We start from the raw sequence: 12,337 nt of genomic DNA, 5'->3' as shown, positions 1-12,337 counted from the left end.
ACAATTTAACATGCATTTTTGTCAGGATTGAAGTTGAGACTTTTAGATTTACTATAGATGCAAATGCAAAACATTTTTTTTGATATCTGTGTCCCATTGGGGAGATTTCCCTTCACATCCTGTCCCATAGCCAAACAGGAAGTGAGAGGAAATCTCTGCAAAGAGAATCCCTTGGGGACCCCCAGGTCACCAGAACTAGTGTCCCCAATGGAAGATTTCCCCAATATAACTTTTTTAGGGACAACCCAAAATTTGTGATTTTCTTTTACTTTCAATGATAACGATAAACAGGACAAATAGAGAGGTGGAATTTTCTTAATGGGAGCACAGATATAAAAAAAAAGATCTGAACGGTTATAACCCTCCCTTGTTCTAGCCATATTGGGGGGAAAAAAGTTTTGCCTATAGATCTACTTAATTTCATCTTCATTATTTTACTTTTGTGTGTGTAGTGTTGCAGTTCTGAGGACTGCATATAACTTCAAGTCAGTTTCAGATTTACTTACACCTTCCATACCAAACTCCCCTTGTTTTCAGTTAAAGGGCCATTCCATAATGTTTCCAGTGTCTGACCTAAACTGTATTACAGCACATCTATAGTATACAAGATTAATAGAAAAACTAAGCCTACTGTGATTACGTGTAAAGTGTACATCAAGTGATTAGACAGTGAATGCTCTCTAATCTCCATGCAGCCATGTACCAAAGAGAAAAGGTCACAAATAGAAAGTGACCAAAAAGTGTTTTATGTATGCATGTTAGTATGTGGTTTCCCCCTTGTCTGTGCTGGTTCTGACTGTAGCAATTGCCCAGTCTGTAACTTTTTATATGTTTGTGATTTTGATAGCGGCCTTTTGATCCTGCCCATAAACGTGTCTCAGTTATTTCTTGTACCACTTACATTTTAGAAAATTTTTGAATAAAGAGGAACTGATTATAGAAATCAGTGTTTTGCTCTTCGGTGAGCCTCGCTTTTTGGTCACTTTCTATTTGTGACCTTTTCTCTTTGATACAGCACATCTATAGTACATGTAAAAGTCTTTATGTCCTAACATCCTTCAATCCTGACAAAATTGTGTTTTCTGCTTGTTAAATTGTTGGTTGCCAATAAAAAACTGACAGGTGTTCCAATAGCTCTCCACTCCATCCAAAACTAGAAAAAAAGTTTTGCCTTTAATTATACTTTAAGATTGTTTTGCATATACAATCAACTAACATTCAAAGGAAAAAACTTGCTAGAATTTTAACTATATGCAGCACGATCAAACACAGATTTTAAAAAGGATTCTGTTAATCCTCTTGAGTGAATATTGGATAAGATGAAAGACTCCTGGCATCAATCTGCACATTAAAAAAGAGGAGAGGAGGATTTCCTGGGATGGCAGTTTAACCTAACACTTGAGCAGAATGCTCAGAGTACAGCACATTATTTTAATTGGCATGTTGAAATAATTGGGCATAAACGTGTGACATCTGCGGTACAGCATGTCCTCACTGCAGCAACTAAGCTGTATTTTCAAAGACAATTGGAGAGGAGACAAATGGTTGGAATGGTCTACATTGCTCTACAGCCTCCAATCAGATTCAAACTCTTATTTTTTAAACACAATTTGGCCTACTGCTTTGAGACAACACAGAATGAGTCACACTAACAAATCTATACTTTTAAATTATATTTTTAAGAACCGTTGCAATACACACAGGTCATAACAAAAAAACATGTAAAACGTCAGACATGTAATAAATTGTTCTACCGTTAGTATTCTTTAGTAAAGGAATTTATCCATTTTTCTTAAAGCATGTGTTAGCCCAACATTTCCTGATATGTCCCTACTGTACCATGTACTTGTACGAGAAAGTATCCTGTGGTGTTCCTGTCAGTCCCTCTGATCTCCTATTAAAGCGGTAGTAAACCGCAATGCTTTTTTTTTTTTTTTTTTTTTTTTTAAACCTGCAAGGTAAAATTATAATGTGCTAGTATGCATCAGCACATTCTATGAAACTTACCTTAAAATGAAGCCCTCTAGCAATGCGCATTCACCACCGACAGGGCTTCCATCTTCACACGGTCTTCCTCCCAGATTCGCATCCTCCGGCTATTTGATTGGCCATGCCGTGATGGCATCACTACCGCACATGCGTGGGATGCAGGACTCTTAAGGAATGGCATGAGCATGCAGTTCCTTCAAAGAGCATGTGCCGGTGACGTCACTGGCCCATTCACAAGAACATATCTCCTAAACGTTTATTGTACCTTTTAGGTAAGCCTTATTATAGGTTTACCTATAAGTAAATATCAACCATGAGAGTTTACTCCCACTTTAAAAACTGACCACACTAAGTAGGAGAGCACACCATGGTCAGTTCTCTAGCTGTGCTGGGAACTCCGTGTGCTCTCCTCCAATGATCAGTCTTGTCCTGACATACCTCCCCTGCATAGCCTTTCACTGGGAAGATCAGTGTACTTCTGCTCTCCTCCACACAGCTCGTATGCAGCTGAGAACAGAGGGGAACTTAAAAAAAATTGAGAAAAAAGGTATTTATAACGTTTTTTGTAAACCTATACAAAAACGTTTTGCCTTTTATTTCTATTTTAAACTGAATGGGTTGTTTTACCAGGTGATTGTTTCCATTGTTTTAACTTTATCTAATCAGTATGCAAGGTGGGAATGAGTATACATGGAAAGACTGTCAGACAATTTCAAGGAGTTGTAAAGGCTCTCTTTGTATTGAAATATTAAACAATGTTATTGCACAGAGTGGCCCCAATGATCCTCATATGCCCCCCCCCCCCCCAGACGCCACGCTAGGCTCCTCCTCTTCTCCGTGTGCCACTTCCTATGACGGCACATGTGCAGGCAAGCTTGCAAGCCCTGCTGTGTGCGTCCATAGAGCCCCACTCTCTGCTAACAGGATTTGCTTGACAGCAGGAGCCAATGATTCCTGCTGCCGCCTCTCTGTCCTGTGAGAGAGAGAGAAAAAAAGAGCCTCTCCAAAAAGGAGAACTTCAGTGAGCTTAATTATGTTATCCAGTAAACACTAGCTTGTGTCCCAGCGTCCCCAGCAACATTATTCTTAGGATCTCCTGATTACAGACCAAAGGACATAGGATAGAGCTGTAATAATGGATAGATAAGAAACGGAACTACCCAGCAGGCAGGATTTACTCTCAGGACTGCATGTATTGCAAACTTTTTAAATTCTGACTTAAACTTTTAAAGGACTGACATGTTTGCTTAGACAGTGTCCTTTTAATATACTTTTTAAAGGATAGCTTCACTTTTTAAGAAAAAATAAATAAATGCACTTTTTTTCCAGGTAGAAAAATGTGTATTTATTATTTTTTTCTTTTGGAGCCTGTAAAGCACTGCACCATCAGCAGAGAACTACAAGCCAACAACTGCAAAGGATGGCAGGGCTTGTAGTTCATTCACACACAGTTGTGAAAATGAATGACGCCGCCATGTGTGCCAACTTTTCCCCATACTGCTGCCTCAGGGTGGGGGAAAGCAGCGGCTGCAGCATTGGGAACATGTTACATGTTCCACCCTAAAAACAGGTGGAACATAAAACATGTTCCCAGAGGTGAACTTATTCTTTAAATCCCAACACCAGGAGTATTAAAAATGTAGCCTTGTAGCTGGGCTGCTGGTCTCAGCTTACACAGTCAGCTGCAGAAGACTAGTCACAGCCTTAGAGGGACCCTGATGGGGTGCGCACTAAGGCAAGTATCTCTCCTCATTCCTCTACCCCTAGACATGAGTGATTAAAGTGGTTCTAAAGGTAAAACCATTTTTTTTTACCTTAAAGCATCCTCTGCATTAAGTTAAAAAAGGTTTTACCACTTCTGCAGCCCCCCCTCCCCTCCAACACTTAACCGACTCCTGAATCGATCCAGCGTTGGCAACAGTTGTTCTCTCTCCTACTCTCCTCCTATGGGGGGGGGGGGGGGATGTTCACTGAGGAGGAACCAAGAGTGCCAAAAGCAGAGGTTGCAATAGCATTGCACAGAGCGGGTAAACATACAATATTTGTTATTTTAATTGAAAAAAAAAAAAACAACAACAAGCCTTTACAATCACTTTAACCCTTATAATGTGGGGAACCCACTGCAAGGGTGGACTTTTGGGTACTCCTGAAGTTGGACTTTAACTTGACACAAAACTATATCCTTATGGTCCAAAAATAACTTATAGGCATCCAGAGCGCAGTAGTTGCAGTCATGTGCACTGCCCGATCCATGCTACAAATTCCATAACCCCTAGTCCATCTCAAGAGTGAGCATGAGGGTGGCTAGATTCAGGTGGGAAAGATGTCAGCCGTCTCAGTGGTGACATTTTGGCATGGGAGGGCTTCATTCTAAGGTATGTCTATAATAATGTGCTAGTATTTGATGCATATTAGCACGGTATGACATTGCTTTGCAGGGATTATTTTTTTTGTAATCACCTGTGGTTTAAACAGAGTTTTGTGTCACTTTAGGTTTACAGACCTCATCATTAATGAATACACTTTAATTCATCTCTGCAAGTTTATTTTGTAACTCAACATCCGATATGCAAGAGGCCCTGTTCTTGCACAGAGCTCTACCAATTGAATTAAAAAAGTTAGAAAATATACCTCTATGCAATTAAACATAATAAAAACCAAATACGACAAAAAAAGAAAAAAATATTAGGCCCTTCTGCAAAGAAATGCAAATTTGGGCCACTTTGTTTTGCTGTCTTTGGCTGGAAATAAAATTCTAGTGATAACACAAACATGTCTACTGTGTATGTGGGGATCAGTCTAACCATACATACCTGTAGGGTGTTAGGATATCAAGAGGTGGTGGATGTTCACACAACTCATAGGTTTCCTGGAGTGGAATTGGCAAGGTTCTGCGATCAAACAGCTGCTGATCCTGAATGGTAGAACTTCTAAAAGCTTTCCTCATTGTAATATCCTGTAATGAGACTGAAACACAAAAACAAATATAAATGATTGAACATGAACGGGTATGTGGTAAATGAAAAATTACTTCAAATGGTAGTTTTTAAAACAAATGCTACAACAAATGATGCTGAATCTCTTACAGGACAAAATATACATGTGAGCTAACAGCAGGAGCTCAAGTGGGATAACCTGAAACTCAGCTTAACAGAAAAAGTATAAAAATAATGACAAAAAGAAAAAGTAATCTCAGGAAAGTAAGACTGCACTGTTATAGAAATTTAAGAGCAAGGGGCAAGATTATTATGAATACCCATTGGTGTCTGGTTCTCTTTAAAACAAAACTGTCAGAATAGAAAAGCTTTCATTGCTCACTTGTTTTAGAAGGTGCAGGCTATTTAGTCATGACTCTGGAACAAGCATGTGCATATCACATATCCTGACATGCACATGCTTGTTCTAAATCTGTGAGTCAATAAGTAGAGCAAGAAAAAAAGATGCCCTTAAGCAAGCACATTCAAAAACAAGTCAGCAATTGCAGCTTCTAAATTTCTATTTTGACAGATCCCTAAAAGTCTATTTCTGAGTTGCCGGTATGTGGTTCTGTCATTGCTCCCATGCTATGCAACCGCTTTAGCCTGTAGCTCATGACCCAATTTTCTGTGCCGGGATTATTTTTTCTAGTATGCCAAAACGTCACCACTGACACCACATCTGAACTTTATTCTCCTGCCTAGACAACTTTGCCACTGCATTGGGGGGCCGCATTAGCAACCAGGAGGGTGTTTATATGCCCTACAAGCTGATGTTAGACTTTTAAAAAGTCCACAGTACCAGCCATGGACAATTTTGTTTGTACTCTTACAGCTCACAAACAATTCTTCATTCCTCCTCAAATGTGATGAAATGAAAATAAATGTCATTATGTATATCTACATTCCTTTGATATATCAGAGTATGGCAAAGAAAGCATAAAATAAGCAATACTTTAACTCTTTCCCAGGAATTCTGCACTGATTTGTTGGTGGCCCTAAAAAAAGATTTCAAACTGTTTATAGTAATTACTAAATTAAATTTACTAATTAGTATTTCACAGGTCTTCAATCTTGTGATTAGTCAGTTGGCTTATTCACATGGAGAAAAATAGTCACTTCAAGCTGCTGTTTGGTATCCTCATGTGCAACACACTGGAATATGGACCAGAGAAAGCAAAGGAGCAAGTTGTCCAAGGGTATCACAAGAAAAATTATAGACCAAAATTGTCAAAGGTAAAAGGCTAAAAAAAAAAAAACTTTCTACAAGCAGCTTGATCTTCCTGTAGCTACATTTGAAAATACCATTAAGAAGATTATGGTCCATGAGAGTGTAGTTAACATCCCTGGACATGGCCTCAAGATAAAAATTGACCCCAGATTGAACAGTAAAATAGTGCAAGTGGTAGACAATAAGCCAAGGAAAATTTTCAAAGAGATACAAGCTGAACTCCAAGGTTAAGGTACATCAGGGTCTGATCGCACCATGTGTCGCTTCTTGAGCGGCAGTAAGCTGAAAGGAAGAAGACTCAAGAGGACTCCACATTAGAAAGAAAAACATAAAAAAAGCCAGACTGGAATTTGCTGAAATGCACATTGATTAATCACATGGCATCTGGAGATTCATCTTTGTTCACGGACAAAAAAGAAATCAAGCTTTTCAAAAAAAAAGAAGAAAGAAGAACACCACACCCACTGTGAAACATCAAGGATGATTTATAAGTTTTGGGGCTGCTATGCTGTGTCTGGTGTTTGTTACACTAACATTTCATAATCCTGATATGTGCATGTTGTACCATGAACTTGTGTTAAAAGTATTCTGTTCTCTTTGTATTGCTTCCTTTGTGTTAAATACCTTGGAGGTGTGTTGGGGTTGTTATGTTGGAATACTGCCCTGTGTCCCAGTCTCCAAAGGGAGGGAATCATGCTCTGCTTCAGTATGTCACAGTACATGTTGACATTCATTCCCTCAATGAACTGTAGCTCCCCAGTGCCAGCAGCACTCATGCAGCCCCAGACCATGACACTCCCACCACCATGCTTGATTGTAGGCGACATACTAGTTTTTGTACTCCTCACCTGGTTGCCACCACACATGCTTGACACTATCTGAACCAAATACGTTTATCTTGGTCTGACCAGACCACAGGACATTGTTCCAGTAATCCATGTCCTTAGTCTGCTTGTCTTCAGCAAACTGTTTTCAGGCTTTCTTGTGCATCATCTTTAGAAGAGGCTTCCTTCTGGGACGACAGCCATACAAACCAATTTTATGCAGTGTGCTCCGTTTAGTCTGAGCACTGACAGGCTGACCCCCCCCCCCCCACCCCTTCAACCTCTGCAGCAATGCTGGCAGCCTGCATAACCTCTGGATAGGACGTTGAGCATATATACTCAACTTCTTTGGTCAGCCATGGCGAGGCCTGTTCTGAGTGGAACTTGTCCTGTTAAACCGCTATATGGTCTTGGCCACCATGCTACAGCTCAGTTTCAGGGTCTTGGCAATCTTCTTATAGCCTAAGCCACCTTTTATGTAGAGCAACAATTATTTTTTTCAGATCCTCAGAGAGTTCTTTGCCACGGGGTGCCATGTTATACTTCCAGTGACAAGTATGAGAGTAAGAGCGAAAACACCAAATTGAACACACCTGCTCCCCATTTACACCTGAGACCTTGTAACACTAGTGAGTCACATGACACTGGGGAGGGAAAATGGCTAATTGGGCCCAATTTGGACATTTTCACTTAGGGGTGTACTCAATTTTGTTGCCAGCAGTTTAAACATGAATGGCTGTATGTTGAGTTATTTTGAGGGGACAGCAAATTTACACTGTTCTACAAGCTGTACACTCACTACTTTACATTGTGGCAAAGTGTAATCTCTTCAGTGTTGTCACATGAAATTATATATTAAAATATTTACAAGAATGTGAGGGGTGTACTCACTTTTGTGAGATGCTGTGTGTGTGTAAATATATTATACACACACACACGTTTTTGCCTTGCATTTCTATTTTAAACTGAGTAAGGTTGTTTTACAAGGGGAGGGTTCGCTTATACGTTAAATCTATGGAGGGCACAAAGAAATCTCAGGAAGTTTAAGGAATTCTACAGTAAAATATACTGCCCAGTGTCTGAAAGAATAAAGGACCCAAAAACTCACAATTTAAAGCACTCAAGAACAGCTAAGAATATAACTTTGGAGTATTCTAAATGGCTCTCTATGAGCCTTGATCTAAATCCTATCGAACATCTATGAAAATAGCTGAAACATACAGTCTGGAGAAGGCACCCTTCAAACCTGAGACAGCTGGAGCAGTTTGCTCGAGAAGAATGGGCCAAACTACGTGTTGGCAGGTACAAAAGTGTCAATGAGAGCTACAGAAATAGTCTGTTTGCAGTGAGTGCCTCCAAAAGGGTTGCTCAACAAAATAATAGGTATAGGGACCTCTGATTTTTGCCCATGTCATTCTCATTTGTTTTATTATTTAAAATACTCTGTTAAATCAAAAGCAAAGTCAGTTGAAATTATAGATGACTATTTTGTCAGTTTCAAGATATTTTACTTAGTGAATTGTGGTTCTTCTGTTTTGTGAAATTTAATTCCCTAAAATCGAAGACATTAACCGATTAAGGACCGCCTCCATGCCATTAATGTCAGCAGAATGGCACGACTGGGCACAAGCACGTACAGGTATGTTGCTCTTTAAGTGGCCAGCCGTGGGTCACGGGCGTGCCGCCGCCAGCGTGCTCGCGACCCGGTCCTGAGCTCCGTGGCCGCGGGACCTGCGGACCCGATCGCCGCTGGTGTCCCATGATTGGGTCACAGAGCTGAAGAACAAGGAGAAGTCTGTGTAAACAAACCTCTCCCCGTGCTTCCTACTGTGGCTGTCACCGATCGTCTGTTCCCTGTTATAGGGAAAGACGATCAGTGATGTCACATGCCAAGCCACGCCCCCCTACAATAAAAAAAACACGCACAACGTCACACATAACCCCTCCTCATCCCCTAGTGGTTAACTCCTTCACTGCCAGTGTCATTTACACAGGAATCAGTGCATTTAAATAGCACTGATTGCTGTATAAATGACAATGGTCCCAAAAATGTGTCAAAAATGTCCGATGCGTCCGCCATAATGTCGCCCCCATTACTAGTAAAAAAAAAAAAAATATTATTAAAATGCTATAAAACTATCCCCTATTTTGTAAACGCTATAACTTTTGCGCAAACCAATCAATAATCCCTAATTGCGATTTTTTTTTACCAAAAATAAGTAGAAGAATGCGTATATCGGCCTAAACTGAGGAAAAAAAAAAAAAAAAAGTATATATTTTTTGGGGATATTTATTATAGCAAAAAGTAAAAACTATTGAATTTTTTTCAAAATTGTCACTATTTTTGTTTATAGAGCAAAAAATAAAAACCGCAGAGGTGATCAAATACCACCAAAAGAAAGCTCTATTTTTGGGAAAAAAGGACGCTAATTTTGTTTGGGAGCCATGTCGTACGACCGTGCAATTGTCAGTTAAAGCGACGCAGTGCCAAATCGCAAAAAGGGGCCTGGTCCTTTGGCTGCAAATTGGTCCGGGGCTTAAGTGGTTAAAAACATGGTGTAATATTATTAGAGCCATGGGCATCCTTGAAAATATAGAAGAGAACAATGCTAGAGAATTTCATTAAATAATGGCTCATTTCATAAAGGTAAAGACACCCTCTAACCTCTGCAATACATCCCAACCCCTCCTTCCTGGGAACTCAAACTACATCCACAGCTCTGGCCAACCGTTTTGAGAATGACACAAACATCCATTTTTCACAAAGCTCTCAGACCTAATTTTTTCTTCCAGGATTGAGAAACGAGATAGGGCTTATTCACAAATGAAACATTGTTTTGTACTGCATAAGCAATCATATTAACAATAATTCCCAATATATTAGTAAACTATATTGGAGAGAGAGAGAGAGAGAGAGAGAGAGAGAGAGAGAGAGAGAGAGAGAGAGAGAGAGAGAGAGAGAGAGAGAGAGAGAGAGAGAGAGAGAGACTAGAAGTTCTATTAATGTGGATGTTTAAGAATAAGCCATTGTACGTTTAGTCAGAAACATGGGGTTAAGTTCCATATTACCTAGTTTAAGGAAATTAAAGATAAGGTAATTAGCGTGGCCAGGAGGCCAGGAGTGGTTTGACACATAAGTGACACTTCAGTCCAATTCATAGTTTTTCTGTTGATCCCAAGTCAAAAAATTATTCAGGAATTAAATAAAAGTCAGTTCTAATACAACACCGCCCCTCTCAATAATGAATAAAGGAAACTACAATTTTTCCTAAAAGGGTTGTCCAGGAAATTACGTGCGTTTAACATCACTCATGACGTGAAAGGCATTTCCACGCCAGTATTCTAGGGGTAATATAGACTGGTTACACAGAAGAGAGGGGAGGCTGAAAGAATTTTGAGAGGGGAGAAGATCTTGAGATGGGGAGACGAGAGAAAAAAAAATTACGGAAGGATGTAGGAACGAGGATAAAAGAAGTCCCTTGGACAGCCAGTTGATACTTCTCAAAACAAGAGTCTTAAAGAGGAAGTAAACCCCTTCAAACCACTTTGACCTACAGGTAAGCCTAGATTAAGGCTTACCTGTAGGTCCAAGCAATATCTCCTAAACCTATATGGTTTAGGAGATATTTTCCCGAAAATGGGCACCGCTGTCTACGGCGCATGCGCCGTAGACAGCGGCGCGCAGGCGCATGCGCCGTAGACAGCGGCGCGCAGGCGCACTAAATGCGGCAAGTCCAAGAATGGATTTGCCTAATTTGTCGACTCCCGTGCGCATGCGCGGGAGTGACGTCATCGCGGCTTCGCCGAATGGCAGCGGCGGAGCTGCGAGACGCGACTCCCGTGCGCATGCGCGGGAGTGACGTCATCGCGGCTTCGCCGCTGTCATTGGTCGGAGCTGCGAGACGCCACCAGCAAGATGGATGCGGCGGACTACAGGGATCAGCGGCGACTTCGCTGGCTCCTGTGTCAGGTAAGTGACACATAATGAGCTACTATGCGATGCATAGTAGTCCATTATGCTTTACCTTTGCAGGGAAAAAAAGAGGAAGTAAACCCATCAGGTTTACCCACTCGCCTCGCTCTCGCAAGTTGCCCCCGTTCTGTACAATGGAACCGTTCTGAGAGGAGCGACTCGAGTCGCTCCGACTCAGAAAAAAGGTTCCTGTACTACTATACAGAAGTCATTTGCAAGTCGCCGCCGAGGCCGCTGCAGGTCGCGGCGAGGCAAGTCGGAGTCGCCTCGCCTCGCCTGCAGTGTGAACCGGCCCTAACTGCAGTAGGAGTTCTCCTCCCTTTTAAACAAAGATATAAATATCTTCTTATATCTCAACAAAACTGATTTCAAAGTATTATGATTGGATTAGTTATAGTATGTGCTGAACCACAGATTCATTCTAAATGTATTTGTATTTAAAAATTACTCTTGGTTAAATTACCAAGTTTGTATACAGTTAGCAAAATTGTCCATATACTGTAAAAGCTTGAAGATCTTTATTTTGGGAAGGAATCCCGAGTGTTGAATTCAACACCTAGTTTGTTTACACAAGTCTGTAGTGTAGAGCCACTGAAAGATATTTACTAAGTATAAGTTTAATAAGACTTAAAGTTTTGAAATATGGCCTTTTGTAACAAGAGCTAGTGGTAAAAATGTATCATCATCTGTATCCCATATATTTGAAGTTATACATCTTTTTGTATATCACCAATTATATCTGATATTATTTTACACTGAATTTTAGTTAATATATATTTTTAGCACATTGTTGTACTCACTCGTCTTCAAACTAGCATGGATAAACCAACTTGAATTAATTGCATTATGAAAGATCTCCTTAAAGCACAAATTTTGCATAATTCCCTAAAGATAATAGTGTTTTAATATTTCAGCATAAACATTTGACACAATGGTTACCTGCAAGGAAACATGTGCAGTCATCATTGCCTTGCAGAAAAGGGATTCACAGGCAAGAATATTTCTGCCAAGATTGCACCTAAAACAACCATTTATCATATCATCAAGAACTTCAAGGAGAGAGGTTCAATTGTTGTGAAGATGGCTTCAGTGCGCCCAAGGTCCAGCAAGCACCAGGACCATCTCCTACAGTTGATTCTGCTGTGGGATTGGGGCAAAACCAGTGCATAACTTACTCAGGAATGGCAGCATGCAGGTGTGAGTGCATCTGCATGCACAGTGAGAAGACTTTTGGAGAATGACCTGGTGTTAAGGGCAGCAAAGAAGCCACTTCTCTCCAGGAAAATCATCAAGGACAGACCAATATTCTGCAAAAGGACAGGGATTGGACTGTTGAGCAAAACAG

The 12,337-nt window shown here is 40.5% G+C and overlaps 1 protein-coding gene across 5 annotated transcripts in view; it reads right to left on the bottom strand.

Annotated features, from left to right (window-relative positions):
- The window catches only part of WASF1 (WASP family member 1), a 222,176-nt gene that overhangs the window by 22,766 nt on the left and 187,073 nt on the right, over positions 1-12,337 (bottom strand). For all 5 annotated transcript variants that reach the window (XM_077487129.1, XM_077487127.1, XM_077487126.1 and 2 more), the window contains exon 4: positions 4,803-4,956. In XM_077487129.1, coding sequence (XP_077343255.1) covers positions 4,803-4,956 — 154 coding nt within the window. The remainder of the gene's footprint in view (positions 1-4,802; positions 4,957-12,337) is intronic.

Source organism: Lithobates pipiens, unplaced genomic scaffold, assembly GCF_037356315.1.
Source record: "Lithobates pipiens isolate NorthernLeopardFrog02 unplaced genomic scaffold, aLitPip1_a1.2 Scaffold_18, whole genome shotgun sequence".
Classification (NCBI taxonomy): domain Eukaryota; kingdom Metazoa; phylum Chordata; class Amphibia; order Anura; family Ranidae; genus Lithobates; species Lithobates pipiens.
Note: the sequence above shows the minus strand (reverse complement) of the source record. Positions and strands in the feature narration are given on the sequence as shown.